We start from the raw sequence: 22,135 nt of genomic DNA, 5'->3' as shown, positions 1-22,135 counted from the left end.
AGTTTGCTGGCATTACAGAGAAGATCCAGAGCACAAGCAATTCAAAACACTGGAAACTAAAGTATTTGGAAGAAAACTGTATTTTTTTATATAGATCCTGTTAGGGCAATATGTCTATTTCTGGAAGAAAAACAATACATAACACTAGATTTTCCCCAGAGTTTGGAAGTCGTGTTCTTGGGAATTCCATCTTAAACACTTAGTTTATGGCTATAGTTGCTGACCTTGGTTTAAATTAACCCAAGATGAAGGAAAATTAGCATGTCATTTATCATTTATATTTCTCAATCCAAATAGTTCTTTGTTTGCATTTCTTCAGGATTCACGAGGTGCTACAGCATTTTTAGGATTCACTGCTGCAGGGTTTGTGGTATTCCAGGGAAATAAGAGAATCCATTTGAGAAAGTGGTAAGTACATCTTTGGAAAAATGGCTTACCTTTTTCTTGATCTCCCCTGCCTCCTTTTTTTCTTTAGCATTATTTTTTCCAGCACTGTCAGTAGTGTCCTGCTTAGCTTCAACTGTCAACTTGACACAACTTAAAGTGTTCTTGTTAGCACTTGTCAGCTTGACACAAATCCTGGATATACCTGAGAAGAGTGGCTCTCCACTGAAGAACTTCATCAGTTAAAATGTCATTAACCCATTAACATCATTTTCTTGATGGCTATTGGATGTAATAAAGCCTACCCTACTGTGGTTTACAGCATCCCTGGGCAGGCAGGCCTTTGCTGTATAAGAAAGGTAGCAGACTAAGCCATTGGAACAAGCAAGTTGTGTTCCTCCAGGGCCTCTACTTCAGTTCTTGCCTCAAGATAAGGAAAATTTATTTTAAAAAATTGGTGCCAGTAGTGTCTTTCTGGAACACATCTGAACATGTTTGCTTTGGAGAAGATTGTTACAGGATTTTGGATCTTTGGTACACAACAGAGATTGACAGAGCATAATGAGCTGTTCTGGGGATTGGAATATAATGCTTAAAGCAATGTAAACAACAGAGGCCTGGCTTGTGAAGATTCAGAAGAAAAAATTGTAAGAGGCTTTGGATTAAGATGCTGTGGAAAGAAAACCTTCTTTGCTTGGTGGAACAATTAATAATGGTTAGCTAGGACTGAAACATCAGCTGTTATTAATAACACCACCATCACTGAGGTGAAATCTTCTAGGAAGTATTTCTTCAGGATCAACATACAGAAGCTGTGGTCCAAAGAGGGCCAAAGCTGCATCTCAACCTGAAAGCCAAGCATGTTAATGTCTAATAGTCTCCCACATCACACTGCTTTTAGATACATAAAGGTGTCATGAAGAATAGCTGAGGCTTGGCACCATGTGGCAGGTTCAGAGTCCATGAAGATGGTTCAGGAGCAGCCGTATGTAATGGTGCAGTCTCGGTTGCAATAGAAATGGCAGGACTGAAGCGGTCATGGGGAAAAAAGCTGAGGATTGGCAGCATGTGTCAGGGTCAGGCTTCCTTCAGTGAAGCAAGTGGAGGTACAGTCTCAGGTGCAGATACCATGACCATGAGATGACCACCAGGGCCAGTGACGGTGGACAGTGCAGCATGCTGAGCCTCTGTGTGTACTATTATTGCAGAGCTAGAGTAGTGGTGCTACCCAAGCCCTTGGGAGCCCAAAAGGTCATGAGTGATTCCCAGATATTGGACACTGCGCTATTTTCACAGTGTCACAGTTTGGTTTCAATTTGATATGATTGTTGCTGTGCCCCAGTGCATTTTCTTTTTTTTGTTTGTTTGTTTTTGTTTTGTTTTGTTTTTTGAAATAGAAATGGTGACATTTGACTTTTAAATTATTGTAATTTTTATAAGACTGCAAGGCTTTATTTTATTAAAAGTAGGACTGTATTTTATATTGTGACATGAACATAAGATCTTGGGAACAAAATACAGGAAAGTTATGATTTAACAGTAATATGTTTGTTGTTGAGTTAAGGAGTAGATTATGCTAGCTAGTTTTTGTCAACTTGGCCCAAAATTCTAGACATTCATGGAAGGAGGGAATCTCAAATGAGGAATTATTTCTTTCAATTGGCCTATGGGCATGTCAGTTGGGTGCATTTCCTTAATTCTTAGTGGTGCACCTCTGATTGATAGGCCTGGACTGTGTAAGAAATGTAACGGAGCAAGCCAGTAAGTAACATTCCTCTGTGGTCACTGCTTCAGTTTTTACCTCCAAGCTCCTCCCTGAGTTCCTGCCACATTGGCTTCCCTTAGCTGTTACTTAAAGAATCATTCCTTTCCCACAGAAGTAGATTTGGGGCAGGGGCTCGGGGTGTTTATCACAGAGAAGCAAGCAAACTAGAATTTCTGGAAAAGAATCTAAATCCTAGATCAGATTGGCCTGTGGACATTTCTGTGGGAAATTGTCTTATTTAACTGTTATAGGAGGAGCCTGCCGACTGTGCACAGCACCATTCCCTAAGCAAGTAGTCTTAAACTGTAAGAAAGCTATGGTTCCTGCCATGCAGATTGGCTGTGAAGTAGATTCCTTGGCTAGAGTTTGCTGTATGGAATAGAGTGCTGGGCTGCCTTCAAGTTCCTACCTTGAGTTCCTGCCTTAACTTCTCTCAAAGATGGATAATGTTCTGTTGTTGTAACCTGCAATAAACTTTTCTTCCCTTAAGTTCCTTTTTGGCCAGTGTATTTTTCCCATCAATAGAAATAAAAATAAAACTGGAAGTAACCATTTGCTATGTAGCTTCATGATAGATCAATTTATGATCTATAAAAGGTAATCAATTCTAACAGGGTTCCAAAGAAAATCCACAACCAGTGCTGGGCTTTGGTGGCGCACGCCTTTAATCCCAGCAGAAACAGGCGGATCTCTATGAGTTCGAGGCCAGCCTGGTCTCCAGAGCGAGTGCCAGGATAGGCTCCAAAGCTACACAGAGAAACCCTGTCTTGAAAAACAAAAAAAATAAATAAATAAAAATAAAAAAATAAAAAAAATCCACATCCAATAGTTCTTAAATTATTCAAAACATACAAGCATGGAGTACTTCCAAACCCCTCCTGTGAAGCCAGTATTACTCTAATACCCAAACCAGGTATACACACATGCTCACTCATGTGTTTGGGTGGGGAGGTGCCAGTATCCCTGATACATTCTAAAATTCTTACAAATACAGGCATGCATCAAAAAGAACATATCCCGTGATCAAGTTGGCCTTATCCCAGCAAAACAAACTCAACATATGTAAGAAATAAATGTAATAAACCATACAAATGAAAAAAATACAAAAATCTCATGATCATCTCAATACATTCAGAAAAAGAAAAAGCCTTTGACAAGATCCAACATGGCTTCATAATGAAAGTCCTAGAACAAGTAGGAATGTAGGGAGCATATTCGAACATAATAAAGGTTATGCATGACAAACCCACAGTCAACATCATCCTAAATAAAGAAAATTCTGAAGCTGTCCCATTAAAATCAGGAATGAGAGAGGACTGCTCACTATTCCCACTATTTATCAATAATATGCTTGAAGCAGCAGCTGGAGCAATAAGGCAAGAGAAGGAATCAGAGGGATACAAATAGTCAAATTATTCCCAACTGAAGGTTATATGATTTTATACTCCAAGAGATCCCAAAATTCTCCCAGAAAATTTCTAGGAACTATCAATAATTTCAGCAAAATATTAGGACACATAATTGACTTACAAAATTCACTAGTCTTTGTATACACCAGTGACAAACATGCTGAGAAAGAAATCATAGACACACTCCTATTCAAAATTTCTCAACTAAAATAAAATATTTAGAATAAACCAAATAAAGGCAGTGAAAAACCTCTACAACAAAAAGTTTGAATCTGTGAAGAAATAAAATGAGGAAGATACTAGAATTTGAAAAGACCTCCCATGTTTAGGGTTTGGTAGAATTAACATTGTGAAAAGACCTTCCTTCCAAACAAAATTTACTGATTCAGTGCAATCCCAATCAACATCCTCATTACTTTCTTCACATAAATAGAAAAAATCCACAAATTCATATGGAATAACAAAAGACCCAGAATAGCCAATTAATCCTATATTGATGCCTGTTCCTAAGCATTCTGCTATATTTAAGTGCTAGATTCATCTAAGACCCATGACTTTTATATAACATCTGTTCCTACTGTATCATTGATTTTAATCAGTCATCCTTTCAATCCTCCTTTGTACCCACTTGTCTTCTTCTTCCACAATTAGGTATCTTAGAAATCATCCTTAAATTCTTTGTGTCTCAATGTTTTCATTCATAAAATGGGTATTAGATATATATGTCTGTCTTAGAAAGGGTGAAGGAGTTGGGGGAGAAACAAATGCAATGTTTGTAAGAGCACTTTGGAAATCTAGTGTAATTTGGTATCTATAAATGGTTATATGATGTTGCTATCTGGTTTTCTTCTCTAGATTTTCAGCATCTGACAAAGAAGCTCCAATGTGTTTACTTCAGTCAATTCCAGGGTAGATACCATAGATATTCCAACTTAGTTTGGGAAGCATGGGTAACTTGAAGACTACCCTCATTCTATCCCAGGACTGCAAAAGTCTTGGAGGATGTTATACGAATGTTCCAAAATTACTTTAGACCTGGAATGGTTTGATTAGAAGCTGCTGCACTAAATGCAGATTGACCTGTCTTTTCCATGTGACATTTTGTGAAGGGGTCATTGGAAAGATGGAGGCGAATAGTCTCTAGAGTATTTGTTTCTGTTTTCATTTCTTCAGGTTGCCTATGTTACTGGTACTGTGTTCATGTGGATCCCATTCTTTATGGCTTCTTCTTAACATATTTATTTGTTATGACCATGCATCTCTTGCTAAATCAAATTTTCTTCTCATGTAAATCATAAATGTTTTTTTTTAAATCCAGTTTTGTTACCATTTCAAAAATTCTATACCTACAGTGAAACAGGTAAAGGAAGCCCTGTTTCCTTTCTCATGGGAAAAACACACATGCAATATAACTATCCAAGAAATTAGATGAAAGATTTTTTTAAATCCACCTTTCATTCCATTCATCAAAAAAATGACTGTGGATCTACATTCAAACCAGGTTACAACAAATAGCCTTTTGAGATTAAATCAAGGTTGTCTTTTGACCATTATTTTTTGGAGAATTTCAATGTGGGCAGGAGTGATTCTTTTGAAAATTTGCCATGTAGTATATGTTCTTCCTAGAGATGGATGGAGAAGAATGGAAAAAAATTGAAAGTTTGAATTCATATTATTCTACTAACATTCTTCATACTTCAAACAGTGAGCTCTTCAACTGATGTTTCAGTTGCTAATGTTTATAAACACTTCAAAGCCTATTAAAGGAAAGATGTATCCTAACTGTAAAAAAAGAAGAAGAAGAAGAAGAAGAAATAATTCTGAGCTTGCAGTACATCAACTCTTGGGAAGAAAATTGCTACATAATTTACTTAGAGACCTCCATTCTCAATATCCCATCAATGATAATAAAATATTTTGATTCACTGTAGTTATTTGTGAGTCAGATAGATTTATATGGCAAAGTTAGGTGCCTTGTTTAGGTGTAGTTTGGGAGGGCTGTTTTTTTGTTTGTTTTTCCTTCTCATACAGAGACTTTATTTTTTTTAGGCCAGATGTCTGCAAATTGAAGTTTGAAGGAAAGACATTTTATGTGATTGGCACCCAGAAGGAGGTCAGATACTGATTTTATAATTACTTGATATGTGTACATGTACAAATGTGTGTGCATAAGAGAGACCTAAGAATACAATAGCTTTTAGTATGGTTGCCCTACTTTGAAGAGTGATGATAATGGATGCTGTTCATTGGAAACATTTTAATTCTAGACAAGGCAGTGGTAATCCACAGGTAAAAATATAGTGAATGAGCAATGTCCACTGTATGAATGTATGTAAAAGACAGATTGGGATAAACTTTATTGGACTCTCACCAGAAGTCTTTGTCTAAGATGTAAATAAATGAAGCAGAAGAGAAATTCTTATAAAACTAGATATCAGTCAACACTAAATAAAGTGTTATGGCCACAGTGTATATGCCCAAGTTGTTTTTCCCCAAGAGTTTTTAGTAGTCATTAAATATAGTTTGTGGGCTCACCAGGGAATGGACTTGGTGGAAGGCTATTACTAAAATATTGAACATTAAAGCTAGATTTGAAGTTTGCTAATTTTCTTGACTTTTGTTATTGACTGAAATGTTCTTCCAGTGTGATAAGCAATTTTTAGATTAATCAAGGATTGATAGAGAGGTTGGTGATGACTGGAGTATAAGTGAAGATTATGAATCAGCTTTGCATAGAATTTAAATAGATTATAGATGTCTGATGAGTGAGGAAAAAGTTATACTGTTTCAACTTCAGTGAATATAGTAATATCGGAGGGATTACTAGAGAGAAGGATCAATGTATTTACTGTGTAACCACAATGATTTTAGTTTGATACCCAGAGGCCACATAAGATCCTTGCCCCCAGCCCTATGTGAAGAAGCGATATTTGTAGAGCTTGCTGGCTTGCCACTCTAGTTGAAGTGGTGCACTCCAGGTTCAGTTAGAGACTGTTTCAAAAGTAAGTTTTGAAAATGGTAAAGGAATACACCCAATATAACCTCTTGCCTTCACACGGGACCCGCATGCCTAACCTATCTCCATGTACATACAAAAAATCTATAGTAAGCTACAATACATCGATTCCTTAATGAAACACATGGATAATATAAACTGTGTTTAACATACCCTTTCTTATTATTTTTAATAGAAAAATTCTGTCTTGGCATTCCATACTTCAACACCAGCTGCCTGCAAGCATCTATGGAAATGTGGGGTAGAAAACCAAGCCTTTTATAAGTAAGACTCTTGTGTTCATTTGATTATAGGTTTTTAAAGCGCTTGTGGATCCATTTGTGCCCTGCCAATGACTACATACTCATTTTGTTTAATATCGCACTTCGTATTTATTCTATTTAAATGTAATATATATTTAGGACATAATTATTTATCATATACACATCTGATAAAAGATTAGTGTCTAGAGTATTCAAAGAACTAAAACAAAAATGAACAACCCTGAATTAAAACTGTGCTATGGAACCAAACAGAGAGTTCTCAAAGAAGACATTCAAAGGCTAAGAAGTATTTTTTTCTCCTTTTTAAAAAATGTATTCTTCTCTCACACAATACATCCCAACTGCAGCCTCCACTGCCTCCTCTCCTCACAGTTGACATCCCCCATCTTCCCTCTCCACCAGATCCACTGTTCCTCCCTTTCCTGTGAGAAAAGAGCAGGCTTCCCGGGGATATCAAACATGATATAACAACATGCAATAAAACTAAGCACAAACTCTCATTTCAAGGCTGGATGGGGCAAGCCAGCAGGAGAAAACAGTCCTGCAAGCAGGCAAAAGAATCAAAAACACCCAGACTTTTACTGTTAGGAGTCCCACGAAATCCCCAAGCAAAACAACTACAACATATATGCAGAGGACCCAATGCAGACCCAAGCAGGCTCTGTGGGCCCTTAAGAATCCTGCTTAGTTGATCTGGGAGCCACATTCTCCTAGTGTCCTCCACCCTCTGACTCTCACAATCTTCCTTCCCCTTCTGTGGGGTTCCCTCCCGAGCTCTGCTGAATGTTTGGGTGTGGATCTCTGCATCTGTTTCCATCAGCTGCTGGAGGAAATCTCTCTGATGATGATTGGGCTAGGCACCGATCTATGAATATAGCAGATTATCATAAGGAATCATTTCATTTCCCTCCACTTCCACCACCCCCCAGTAGTTTTTGGTTCTACCCTAGGTCTCTGGATCAGTAAGCAACCCATTACTAGCTATCCATGTAGCAGCGGGGGTGGGGGGGCGTAGGGGAGTGGTGGTGGTCATGGGCTCCCTCTGGTGGCATTGCTTGCCCACAAGCTTGAGCCACCATTGCCCCAGCACATCTTACAGGCCGGACAGGCTGTAGATTGAAGGTTTTGTGTCTGGATTCGTGTTCCAGCCCCACCACTGGAAGTCTTGCCTAGGTATGGAAAACGACTGGTTCAGCCAAGAAGTATTTTTAAAAGGGCTCAACATCCTTTAACTTAAGAGAAATGCAAATTAAAACTACTTTGACATTTCATCTCATCCCAGTCAGAATGGCTAAGTTCACAAAAACAAAGACAACAAATTCTAGGGAGGACATAAAGTAAGGATAATGCATATTCCTTTTTTTAGTTTCAATGGCTTTATTTCTGAGTTCTCTTTGGCATTATGAGTACAACTTAATTTCATCTATGTAAGTCCATTCTCTTTTCATTTCATTGAGCTCTTTCTTCCCTTTTTTATTTAGAAACAATCATTTTACATATCAACACCCCACCCCATTCCTTCTCCCTCCCATCCTCCCATGCCCCCTAACAACCTCCCAACCCATCCCCCACCCGCTCCCCAAGGACAGTGAGGCCTTCCATGGGGATCATCAAAGTCTGTCACATCATTTGGAGGAGGGCCTAGGCCCTCCTCTGTGTATCTGAGCTGAAATAGTATCTCTCCATAATGGGCTCCGGAAGTCCATTTGTGCATTAGGGATAAATACTGATTCCACTGTTAGAGATCCCATAGACTTCCCAGGTCTTCTAGCTGGCACCCACATTCAGAGGGTTTGTTCCAATGCTGGTTCCCCAGCTTTACAACTCAGGTCTATGTGCTCTCACTTGGTCAAGTCAGCTGGTTCTGTAGGTTCCTCCAGCATGGTCTTGACTCCTTTGCTCACTTCTCCTCCCTCTCTACAACTGAATTCCAGGAGTGTGGCTCAGTGCTTAACTGTGGGTGTCTGCTTCTGCTTCCATCAGCTACTGGATAAAGACTCTAGGATGGCAATTAAGGTAGTCATCAATCTCATTGTTGGGGAAGGTCAGACAAAAGTGTGTTTTTCAGATCTATGATTGGTTTCCCTTCTCAAATTCTCAAGGTAGCTCAGTTTTTAACAATAATCTTGCTGTAAAAGTAGTTCCTAGCTATTGCTTTTCTTGGTTATATATAATGATGCAATGGGATTTCTTTATACCTCTGACCCAACCACTGGAAAAATCACTGTAACAGTATAGTCAGAAAGTGGATTTGAGGCCAGTGAGGGCTGTCAGCTTGTCCTGAATGTAGGACTGCCAGTGCCTTGTTTGGTTTTTATTTGGCAGTGTCTACTTCTCCCTGCACCATGAAGCTATACTGTTGAAACTGATTTGTGTTTCTTATTTTTCTTAGTTTTGTGTGTGTGTGTCATATCTGTCTCACTCTCTTCTTTCAAACTCCTTCTGTATTCCACCCAAACTCTCAAATTCATGACTCTTTCATTTTAATTATTATTGCTAATAAATATAAATATATAAATAAAAACTGTTGATTCCATTTAGTGTTGAATATGTGCATACATACGTGTGTATATGCATACACATACACATATATCCTTTTTAGGGCTACCACTTGGCATCTACTATCACATTGGGCAGCTTATTCTTTGGAAAGACTGATTTCTCTCTCTCTCTCTCTCTCTCTCTCTTTCTCTCTCTCTCTCTCTTTCTCTCTCTTGTCATAATTGCCCATAGTTCTTCATCTAAACATGGACTTGGTGAGGTTTCAAGGGGGGTGTTATTTGTGGTTTGGAGAGGTTTTTTTTGGAGGGGTTTGTATTATCAGTATTTCAAACCATACTGAAATGCCTATTCTTTCCAATTTCTTTTTATGTTTGCATAAGACTTAAAGTGACTGATAATAGAAACTGACAGCATCCTCAGCTGTCATAGTACCTTATGCTCCACTCTGAGACAGCCCATGTTCTTGAGTTCTTTCCAGAGTGTATTTTTCATGTTTATGTGTATACTCAGAGGTTACTGAATCAGTGCTGTACTGGCCTTCTTATTCTTATGTATCCTAATCATCTGTCTTTTAAAGAGCACTCATGGTGACACATTGCTAGTGTCCATGCTGTGATGACATGGACCCATTTCCATTGATAAAACAGCACATGAAGAGTTCTTTATAGTGAGTTCTTTGTAACAATGAATGACCTTTCTGGCTAGAAAGCTGATTTCTGTTTTGATATTTACACAGATAGCTCACAAAGTGTCCCATCATTAATAAATTTAATAATGTCATATTATATAATTTTATATCTCTCAGCTATGAATGAGGCAACAATTTCTTCTATTCATCAGCATTGCTTGAAACGTTTTGCAAGAGTATAAAATACAACTGTGGGTTACGAATAGTGTTCACAGTGAAAGGAATAGCACTAATCAGTGAACATATCAAATTACAATGTACATAAATTTCTATTCTTTTGAGAAACACCTTCAGAACATGTGTATAATGCTTAGTGTACATGTAAAATGGATATTTTCCCTAGAAGTCCAAGTGAGTGATTGACACAGCTCTACTGTGTGTCCTGATTGAATTTTTCAATGTCACTACTACCTCTGCTATGCTTTTCTTTAAAGGTATGCCAAGTCAAGTCAGATCAAGACTGTGTCAAGCAGCAAGATATTTTTTAAAGGAAGTAGATTTCGATATAGGTGGGTAACAGTGAATCCACTGCTGTGATGGGTTGGGGGGGCATTCATTTACATTGGAATGTTTTATTTTTAGATATTGTGCTTATAACCCTTTGCTAGTCTATTTCCCATTCCATTGAGTTATTCTCCTGACTGGGCAACCTAAACCTCCACATAGCTTTTCCTCATTGAATAAAGGAAGAGGTGAACTCTTAGAGCCAATTTGGAAGCATGTGCATATCCTTCCCCATTTCTTTGGAGTGTCCAATCACATGCATTGTATTTGTGTATTTTATAGTGGTAAAGTGGCCAAAGAAGTGGTAGAGGCAAGCTCCAAAATCCAGAGGGATCCTCCTGAGGTGCACAGGTGAGTAAGGTGTTCCCTTCTGGCATGGAGAGGGTGCTTCCGTGACAGACAAAGGCACTGAAAAGCTAGACTAATACACGTGAGGCTCTGACTTCATTCTACAACAACACAAAAATAATTTCTTATCCTAACTTTTCTTACTCCACTCTTACGTCTCTATGGATAGTGACATGCTGCATGAAGTCAAGACACTCACTTCCATAGAATTATCCCTCAGATTTGTCAGGGCTGTGACCTGAGGGCAGTTTGGTTCCCTCTTAGGTAACTTGATATGCAGATAGGTATCAGGTCTAGAATGCTGTATGACTAAGCAAGAATGTGCCATTGGATGGCTCCTGCTAGCTTTGTCTGCTCCATCACTCTGTCACACTGTCCTCATAGAATAGGTCTAACAATATGTTGCTCATCAGTCAGGTGATGGGGAAAGTACTTCTATGCATGTTTATCTTATTGATTGTTAAATAAAGTACTTGTTTGGCCAATGAGACAGCAAGTTAGACGGGACTAGGAGTCAAAGAGGATTCTGAGAAATGTAGTAGAGAAGTGGTGTTCCAGGCAGGAAGTGACATAGCAAGGACACTCATATTTAAGAAAGGAGAAACAGGAAGTGTCCCCTTTTCCCCTCCTCTCCTCCTCCAGCGGCGCAATGTGATCCACTGGCAAGGGAGGGTGCCAGCAGAAGGTATCCTCTATAAGATAAGTCTTATAAAATATATAGATTTATGATAATTGAGACTGAGCTAACAGATGAGAATCCTAGTCATTGGCCAAGCAGCATTTGAACCTAATACAAGTTTCTGTGTATTCATTTGGGCCCTAACTCAGGCAGGCGGCTGGCGTAAAGCACACACATGGCGGTGGGGCTTGGCGGCTTTTGGTAGAAAGATTTATCATAACAGTCAGGCTCTCTGCTCTGAGTCCTTCTCTGCAACTGAACAGTATATATCCATCCCTGTGATATCTCGGGAATCTGCAATACCATGAACACATCTGGAGGGCTTCTAGCTTCTTCTGTCCCTGAGAAATGAATTGACCAGAGCCATACAGTTACAGTAGAGCAGTGATAATTTGTTAGGAAAAGACAAAGAGTTCCCAAGGGGAAAAATGGGATGGAGAAAAGAAAAAGGATAGCAGTTCAAAAAGCAACATTATAAAAAACGATTAGTGCTTTTAACATCATATGGTCTTTTGGGCTTATTTGCATAGCATAAGGTTTTTCACACATGCTCTGCTACATGAAGCTCTCCACACACAACTAAATGCATCTCATGCTCCTAAGTCTCTACTTGGGAGTGTGTATTTTTGTGTTATAAAGAAACAGAAGTCACCTCAGATACTTTGGAGTGCCTCTGTACCTGATCAATGGTTTGATTTGCTTGGCCTTATGGAGAACAGAAGGCTTATTCCACTCCTTCTCTTTCATAGTGTGATTTTCCATATGCTAATTTTGAAACAATTTACATGTAGCCTTTATACTCCCAAAGACCAAACTGTAGAAGGACACGACCATTAGTAGGTTCCAAGTACACATTTTTGAGGGGGGACAGAGTCTCCTGTACCCCAAGATAACCTCAGGCTCACCACGTACCTGAAGATAACCTTGAAATTCTCATCCTCCTGCCTATCTCCTGCACATTTTCTTTAAAGTATCTGTCTATAGTTAATTCTTAGCAATTAAGAGTTTTCTTTGCCAAACTGACTTTACATGACCACAATTTACCAAAACAAATGTATGTCCTAAGCTTCAATTATACTAAATATTTAAGCTGAACACTCACTATAATATCCGCCCTTTGAAAACAAAGTCATTACAACCTATTTTAGTTTTTTAATTTATGTGATATAATGGATTTTGTTATAACCTTTCCATACACACACACATATGTCTTGTGTGAATATGTATATATGTACATATATATATGTACATATATATATATATATATATATATATATTGTTCTTATTCACCTTCATTCTCCACTGCCCTTGTAAGTCCCACCCCCAAAACTTCCCTCCTTATCCCTCATGCTTCCCCATAAGACTTCTATGATAAGCTAAATTAGTTAGGGACTTTCTCACAGGAGAGTTGGCACCTGTTCTTCCTTCTTCAACTTTGGAACCCAAAAGTTTTTCCTTTATGTCCACATTTGCAAAATTTCCTCCATTTGCAGGAAGATTGCATGAGCTCAGTAGTACTTCACCTTGTTGCTGAAGTTATAGGCAGGAAATAGCTGTGACCTCCCAGAAACTAGGCCAAGCCAGACGCTCAAGGGCTCCTAGACATTACCTGTTTCCCAAAAAGCTGAACATAGCTGAAGTCTTCAGAAGACCTGACAGATGTGTCTATCTTTTGTTTCATTTCTTCATTTCAGTAGTCCTAAGGAGAGCTCTCATATGCAGATCTGTAAAAGCCATCTCTCCAGTGTTAAAAAAATAGGAGAACCTCTCAGGATCAGAGAGTGGAGAAGCTCTTGATTGAGGGTACCTTGATGTACTATCTAAATATGTGTCAGGCTGCTCAAAGATCAGAAGGGAATTTAGAGCACTCTTCCCCTCTCCTAAGCTGTGACCATTTAGCATAGCAGAAAGGAAGACACAAAAATAGAATATATCCTTTTGACTTTCCCAGAAATTTTGGATAGGAAATAGCTTTAAGGATCTCTTAGTTTCTTCTTTTTAATTGATAAGAGATTTTAGTCCTTTTCTTAGTCATGAGATGTGTCCAAGATGCTATTCTGAAGTCCCTTAACCTCTCCAGAGGCACCATGTGGTCAAAGCAGTAGTCCTGTGCAACACTTTCATGTAATGTCTAACTTCCAAAAAGTCATTTGCATGAGTGGACCTGTTTCTCTTAGACCATTATTTTATTTTTAAACTATGTTGGCATTTTGACTTGACTATCAAAAGTAAGAATGTAGTAATGAAGTTATATGTTGTGGGGACACTTCAGAAAATATCATTAGTCTATAATGGCAATTATAAAGTACTAATTTATCATCCTTTCTCACACCTGAGATTCTACTCCTCAAAAAAATTAGAGGCTCCTAGAATCTTGCTTCTGAAAAAGTGTGTATTTATAAAGAGACAGAAACCAACAGACTGAGAATATTTTAGGATTATTCTTTCCTTCAGAAAGAGAAGCCCACTCTGATGTTAGTTCACTGGCCCTTATTGATGGCATGGGAAGACCCTGGGGAAAGCTGTCCTGGGCTGGCTGCTGGGGAAGAATCCCTGAGCCTAGCCAAGAGGCCACATCAGATGGAGGGCTGCAGCTTGGAGCATAGCATCCACCACGAGGGGACACACAGAACACCCAGAACCAGCAAGATACAAGAATATTCTGATACAAAAATGAATAGATTTTAATCTTTGCTGCATTGCCTGCCAGCTCTGTGGCCTTGAGTAAGTCACTGAATTTCGTAGATTATTAGTTTACCCATCTATGAAATAGGATTCTTATATTGCCTTGACCTACTTCGAGATTTTTGTTGGGGGCATTTTTGAAAAAGCTTCTTAAATGTAAAGCAACATACACATGGAAAGCAATGATATCATTATTATCATTCATTTAGAACACAGAGGTTATGTCTTAGCACTCAGCTGAGTGACAGGGCACTTTCTCAGCATGGCAATGCCTCTGGTTTAAAGTACAACCTTGTGAAAATGGGAAGGTAGAATCTGGAGAATACATTCATATTCAAAGACATTCAGACAACAGGCCAGCACTACTTCCTTTGGTCATAGAGAGGTGAATGACTGTCATATACTTCAGTGTAACTCATTCTGTTTTGTCACCATTTTGAGTCCTGGGTTGACTTGTCATCAGTTTACAATTCAGTTGTGTAACTTCAGTCTTCCCATCTTTGAATACATGCTTTTCTCATGCTAAGAAAAAAAAGTCAGTCTACACAAATTATATCTTCCAATGTTAGAATCCACCTTAATGTGCCACAACCAGCCTTCTTCCTATAATAGAATTCTTAATGACAGTTTGCTTTGGATACTATTGAACACAAGTGGCTTGTGAAATAGGTTAGGCATTTCTACAGACAGTTAATGGGTGGGGTGTATAAGAGTAGAAATGTAGCATGTGTTCTTACTTGACATAGGAATCGGGTACTTCATGATAAGATTTGGGGTCTTCACAAAGATTTCTATACCAGAACCTTGATCCTGATAGAGCAGTTTTGAGGAGGTGAGAAAATTAAGACTAAAGCTACATGAATCATGGAGATAACACCCTCATGGATGCATTCCATTGCTTGATGCTATTGAGTTCTCTTGTAAGAACCAAATTATTAATTTTCTTGAAGATGATACTGCCTCACATTTGCCTTTTTGAACATTGCAGTTTGTTTTTCTGCATTGTCTGTTGTGAGGTTGGCCACCATATGGCCTTCGGCAGGAGCTAAGACAGTGACTACACAATGGTTTCAGGATTTTTCCAGTCACTAGACTCGTATTCTAAATAAATTCATTTTATTTGTACATTACCAACATTCTATATTTGTTATAGCATCACAGAATTGACTAAAACAACTCAGGATATGAGGAATTATGGCAAAGTAGAAGCCAATTTGAATCTTGGCAAATTCTTTTCTTTAATTATTTATTTATTTTTATTTTATGTACATTGGTGTTTTTCAGGCATGCGTGTCTGTATGAGGGCATCAGATCCCCGAGAACAGGTGTACATACATACATCTATGAGCTGCCATGTGGGTGCTGGGAATTGAACCTGGGTCCTCTGGAAGAGCAGGCAGTGCTCGTAACCACTTAGCCATCTCTCCTCCAGCCCGCTCTTGGCAAATTCTCGCAAAACGGTTTGGCACAGTGGGACCTTCTTATATAGCCCCAACTTCAAAATATTAGTTGTAAAACAAATCCCTTTGGGGTGCTGTACACTCACTAATGTAGAAAGCATGGCATAAAACAAAAGAACTAGGCAAAATTTAGAATTCTGGTTTTGAGCATGTAACCCCTGTGTTTTTATTTAGTTTTATTTTTTTTAGTATTTCATACTTGAGTATATTAAATCACTTCTACCTCTCCTCCATTCCAACTCCTTCTATGCCCACACTCTGCAATTTTCATTAAATACATATATAGACATATGTGTATACACATATATCTTCATGTATATATTATATGCATATATACACAAACAGACATATAAACTTACTGGGTTCTTTTAATGTTACTTGTTGGTACATGTGTTTAGGGCTGACTATTTAGGATTGGATAACCTATTGGGGGGGTCATTCCTAGAGAAAATTGAATCTCCCTCTCCATCAGCCATCGATGCCAGTATCTATTCATCTAGGGTGGGCCTTGTGAAATTTCCCTCATCCGTATTGGCATGTCAGCTGATATTAGGCTTATGTAGATCTTGTCCAAATAACCATATTGCTGAGATTTATGAATGCAGCTTCCCATTTATGACTAGAAGACATTGTCTTTCAGCTGGTATTCTTATCTTCTGGAACTTACAATCTTTCCATGCACTCTTCCGCAATCTTCTCTGAGCCTTAGGTACAGAAGTTTATTGTAAATATCCTAATTGAAGCTGGGCACACCATGCTCACTTTTTCTCTGCATTTTGACCAGTTGTAGATTTCTATAATAGAATCCATCTGCTATAAAAAGAAGCTTCTTTGATGAAGGGTGAGAACTAGTTATCTGTAGGTGAAATTATTCAGAAAAACTGCTGGAAATCGTATTGATTTATGAAAATAGCAATAGTAACTTCTCCTCTAGAATTTATCACATCATTAGCCAAGGGTATTTGGCTAAGTTTATGGTACCAGACATGAATTTTATCCCTTTAAGTACAATTAGACAGATGTTATTTACCCCCAACATAAAAGTGCCACCGTTATCCAATTAGGAATACCCCACCAGCTTACCCTCCTGGTTTTCAGGCTTTAAAGCAGGGTAGGATCATTGGGTTTTTTTTTCCCATGGCAGTTTGTATAGCACCTTCTGATACTATGACAGCTAGTCTTCAGGGAGGAGGCTTTCATGTCAATTACAACTCAGTTCCTCCAAATCATGTGCGTGAAATACGTTGTATCTTCTGCAGTGGGATCTTGCCTTCAAGTTTTAGGAAACAACCAAGAGCAACACGTTAACCTATATTTTTTTAGAGTATCTTGGACAACCACACACACCTCTGATCAACAACTAGAAGGGAAATTTCCTATGCCTGAGAATAGGGATTTGTCAGATAGTCTAGGACCTTGTCAGTGAGAGGGAGCACTATTGAATCTCAATGTCTCTTATCAATACAAATATAATATTTTTCCTGCCTGACTTATTAGCACACTAAGAAACCTAGAAGATTAACAGAGTGTATGCAATTCAGTTTGTAAAATGAACTGGCCATTCAGATTCATGTTCTATTAAATATTTGTCCTTAGCCATTGTGCCGATGAGCCTTTGCTTCCAATGAACCCATGTCAATCATCCTCATTGTAACCTTTTCAAATAGGTAAATAGGGATAACTTTTAGTCTAAAAGAAATAGAAAATTTATTTCTAAAAGAAATATACTTATTTCTATGGCAAAATACAACAGATGGGGTAGTTTGCACACAACATGTTATTTCTCTCAGTTCTGGAGGATGGGAAGCCCATGACTGAAACACTGAAAGATTTGATGTCTGGTGATGGCTTCCCCATAAGCAGAAACATCTTTCTTGCTCTAAAGTTGAAGGAAGGAGGAAATAGACTGCCCTGACATTCTATTTCTTTTTTATTTATTTAGAGAGGGGAGGTGGGTGTACATGTGTACTCATTATGGCATATATGTAGTTGGCGGTAGACAACTTAAAGAAGTGGTTATATCCTTGTTCTATGGGGTCTTGGGATTAAAATAAATCAGATCATCAGTTATGGTGGCAAGTGTGCTTACCTACTGATCTACCCCACTGGTCTTCAGAGCACTTTTATAAGGACTCTTAACTGGTCATGAGGGCTCTCATGACTGAATCATATCCAGATGCCCTGCCTTTTAGTACCATCATAATGAGAATCTTTTTTACAGAAATTTTTTTCAACAAATGGATTTCAAAGAACAAAATATTAATTTTAGAACATAGAAATAAGAAGGAGTGGGGGAGATCCATTTGTTCCATTAACTTCCTTTGATCTTTCGCTCAAGTTATCAGGCTTTCCTAGCACTTGGAGCCTTAGAACTTTGTGCTGTGGGAAATGCCTTTGGATTTATCTGAGTCTTTTACTTAACTGAAAATCTATGCCCTTCTCTGTCATATTATTTAAAATCTGAGGTTTTAATGCCCTATGAGAGTCATCTGTCTTAACCCTATGCCTAAACCATAAGCCATGGACCTCTACTACATTGCAGCAGGATGAGCCTATGTATAGGGGCCAAATTGCCCCCACATTTCTTCCAGTACCAAGACGGACTTATACTTGGGATGACAACCCTTGTAACCTCAGCCTGTCTTAGAACAAAGCAGTTGTTGGACGATGCAATTGAAAAAGAATATCAAAATATTTCACATCTCCAGATGAAGAATTTTGGGAGGAAGATAGATGATACAAAATGTATTTCATAATATGTGTCTCAGAATTTTTAAAAGGTGAAAATGTTACTTCTACAAAGGGAGTTTCTTATTGGGAGATATACTAATCATCAAAACAAACAGATCACCTAATACATAATCATCAGTTCCAGTGTCAGTTGGAATAAAAGAAGAAATGACTCTGTGGCTAAACAACTGCCAATGCAGCCAGTGGCAGTTGTGGAAGTTTCCAATTCAAGATGTGAATAAACATCCTACTCTATGTCTTCCCATGAAAGTCCTAGCAGAAATTTCCAGCCTGAGAAAATCCTTGGCAATCTGAAATTCCAGGTTATGTCAAACTAAGGTTGTACTCAGTTTAAGAGTTGGAAACCCTATAAGAAGGTATCCAGTGAGATACTGTAAGGCACTTACAAATGGCCAGGAGTCTTTTCAGAGTGAGGCTGATAAGTACAAAAATGGCAACCTGACAGAATAAACAAACATGATGAATTATGAATGAAGAGAGAGAAGTATATGAAAAGGAAGGAAGAAATAAAAGGGTGAGTGCCTGTTTTGAGGAACCAACCAGAAAGGCTTCAAGGAGGAGATATTTAACACCATTATCAAAGGAATGGTTGGTTTGGTTTTGACAGGAAACCAGAGAAAGTTAAGCACTTAACATGTACCTTCAGGTCTCTACTTCACTCTATGCTGTGGTCCACAACTGTTCTCCCCACAAGAGGCAATACAAATGGACTGCTAGCTGACTGTCAATAGTTTTAATGAGACACCAGCAGTTTCCTTGCCATATGTTACTTGTCATAGTTTCTGTTATGTACATGACTTTCCAAAGGAGAAGCAGAACTAAGCTTCATGACTGTCTGGTAAGGCAGGCATGAATGAAAACCTCAAACATTGGACAACTGACAACATGAAGATAGTTGAGAGTTGCAGATCATGTAGCCTCTGTCCAAGCAGGATTTGTGGTGGTGGTTCAGTGGCTCTGAGCTACTGTCATTTACATTTCTACTTGTCTAATTCAGTGCTAGGAGAATCCCTGGTGTGTTTCCTGTGTCTATTTAAAATTTCTGTGTTGTCACCAAGCATATCTTTGACTGATGACATTTGGGGAACTTTATTTTTGTTCATCAAGTTGAATAGAATTTGTAGACTTTTGTCAGGAATCTAGTGACAAGGAGAGCTATGTGTTTTAAATGTTAGGGCATGTTTACTATTAGCATTACTCTCTTTATGTGTCCAGACAGTAGGGGCAGTATTTGCAGTGAACACTAGTTTATTTGACTCCTGTTTGTTTTTAGAGCCAACATTACTCAGAGTCGCAGCTCTCACTCCTTAAACAAACAGCTCATCATTAACATGGAGCCCTTGCAGCCCCTGCTTCCTTCCCCCATTGAACAGGAAGAGGAAGTTCCTGTGTCTGAGGGTAAGTCACCATTTCATTCTAGAAGCCTCCTTTCTGAGGAAGAGGGAATTTTGTGAATTCAAAATATTTCTAAGCCAGGCAATGGTGGTGCACACCTTTAATCCTAGTACTTGGAAAGTAGAGGCAATTGTGTTTCTGTGAGTTCAAGGCAAACAACGTCTACAGAGTGAGCTCCAGGACAGCCGAGGCTACACAGGAGAGAAACCCTGTCTGGATAAACCAATATTTCTAAAATTACTTGTGAAAGAAATAATGGTGCAAGACATGCACTGTTAAGTGAAACAATCACTTTTATTGGCTATTTGAATTTGATTTCATTAATATTAAATTAATTATAATTTAATATTTTAATTAATATTATAATTCATTAATATTATAATTCATTAATATTAAAACCCAATTTCTCAATCACCATTAGTTAGGGTTTTTATTGTTGTGAAGAGACGCCATGACCACGGCAATTCTTATAAAGGAAAACATTTAATTGGGGCTTACTTGCAGTTTCAGAGGTTTAGTCCATTATCATTATGACAGGACATGGCAGCAGGCAAGCAGACATGGTGCTGAAGAAGAAACTGAGAGTTCTACATCTTGATCTGAGGACAAGGAGATTGTGTCACTGGGAACAGCTTGACCATATATGAGACCTCAAAGCCTGCCTCCACAGTGACATACTTCTTCCAACAAGCCACACCTACTCCAACAGGCCAATCCTCCTAATAGTGCCGTTGTCTACAGGCTAAGCATTCAAACACATGAGTCTATGGGGGATCATATCTATTCAAACCACCATATAGTGTAAGGATGTCCCAAAATAACAACAATCTGGGACTCTGAATTTCTCATGCAAACTGTTCAACCTGTCTAGCTCTTAAGTTTGTTTTCCCATCTACATTTCATCTGTGTAGAAATCTAGAGTCACAAATCCACATGTAATTTGTCTTTTCTCCAAAAGTCAGACCCATCTTTCTCTTCCTTCTTCAATTAACCTTGGGATAACTGATGACCATTATAAAAAGTTAATCTCACTCAAAGAAATATTCCAGGAACATGAGATGAAGCAGATGAAATTATTAGTGATCCATGGAGTTTGTTTTGTGATAACCAACTATTCCTGGGTATGGCACCTGCCCTGGAGTGGTTGATATACCCAGTGCCACTCCAATGTAATTAGCAAAAACTGTCTTTTCTTTGTCAGTGGGTATCAATTATAAACACCTTCTTGGTTAGAGGTGAGACCCTGTGTCCACTTCTCTTTCTCAGTTCTGGGACTCCATCTAGCTTGATACTGCTTAGATCCTATGCTTGCTATCATAACCTCTGTGAGTCCATATGTACATCAGTCCAGTTGTATTTGGAGAACACTGTTTCCTTAGAGTCATCATCATCTCTGGCTCTTATAATTTTTTCTGCCTCTTTTTCCGGATAGATCCCTGAGCCTTAAGGGAGGGGTTTGATGAAGACATCTCACTTAGGATTGAGTGCTCCAAAGTCCCTCACTCTCATACACTGTCCAGTTGTGCTAATTACCATCTACTTTAGGAAGAAGATTCTCTGATAAGGGTTAAGCAATGCACTGATCTATGAATATAGCACTATATCATTAGGAGTCATTTTATTGCTATGTATCTTTAGCAGAATAAAAGTAGTAGCTTTCCTCTAGATCCATGACCTATCTAGTCTCAGGGTGTTAGCTACTTTAGCATTGTCCCATATGGATTCCATCTCATGGAGTGAGATTTAAATCCAATCAAGAAGTGATGAGTTAAAAGAAAGAAGTGATGAGTTACTCCCATAACATTTATGCCACTATTATATCAATATATCTTGCACCTAGGCTAGTGTTGTAGGTTACAGGGTTTGTAGATGGATGATAGTCATGATTACTGTTTTCTTCTGGTAGAATGGAGAGTACCTACCAGCATCATAAGTGCTGGTCAATAGGGATAAAGGTTGTAGTTAGGCACCAGCTCAACTTCTGTATGTTCACTGACACAAGTATTTTCTTCAGCATCAGAGCTTTATAGTTGGAACTATTTTTAATGGAAAAACTGTTTCAAGCCACATTATAGTACTGACCCTGAAAATATATGTATATAGTGATGGGTGTTTATGTTCATGTTAATGGAAGAAATAGCTTCCCCTATGAAGAAATAAAAGAAGGGCTAGAGAGATGGCTCAGAGGTTAAGAGTGCTGACTGCTCTTCCTGAGGTCTTGAGATCAACTTCCAGCAACCACATGGTGGCTCTCAACCCTCCATTGTGAGATCTGGTGCCCTCTTC

At 38.5% G+C, this 22,135-nt stretch overlaps 1 protein-coding gene across 1 annotated transcript in view; it reads left to right on the top strand.

The window, feature by feature from the left end:
* The window catches only part of Frmd3 (FERM domain containing 3), a 145,832-nt gene that overhangs the window by 110,570 nt on the left and 13,127 nt on the right, over positions 1-22,135 (top strand). Inside the window, exons 8-13 of the mRNA XM_027400230.2 lie at positions 320-408; positions 5,608-5,671; positions 6,750-6,838; positions 10,462-10,536; positions 10,814-10,882; positions 19,728-19,852. Of these exons, the coding sequence (XP_027256031.1) occupies positions 320-408; positions 5,608-5,671; positions 6,750-6,838; positions 10,462-10,536; positions 10,814-10,882; positions 19,728-19,852 (511 nt within the window). The remainder of the gene's footprint in view (positions 1-319; positions 409-5,607; positions 5,672-6,749; positions 6,839-10,461; positions 10,537-10,813; positions 10,883-19,727; positions 19,853-22,135) is intronic.

This window comes from Cricetulus griseus, chromosome 2 (genome assembly GCF_003668045.3).
Source record: "Cricetulus griseus strain 17A/GY chromosome 2, alternate assembly CriGri-PICRH-1.0, whole genome shotgun sequence".
Taxonomy (NCBI): domain Eukaryota; kingdom Metazoa; phylum Chordata; class Mammalia; order Rodentia; family Cricetidae; genus Cricetulus; species Cricetulus griseus.
The sequence above is the reverse complement of the archived record's forward strand: the minus strand, read 5'-3'. Positions and strand labels throughout refer to the sequence as shown.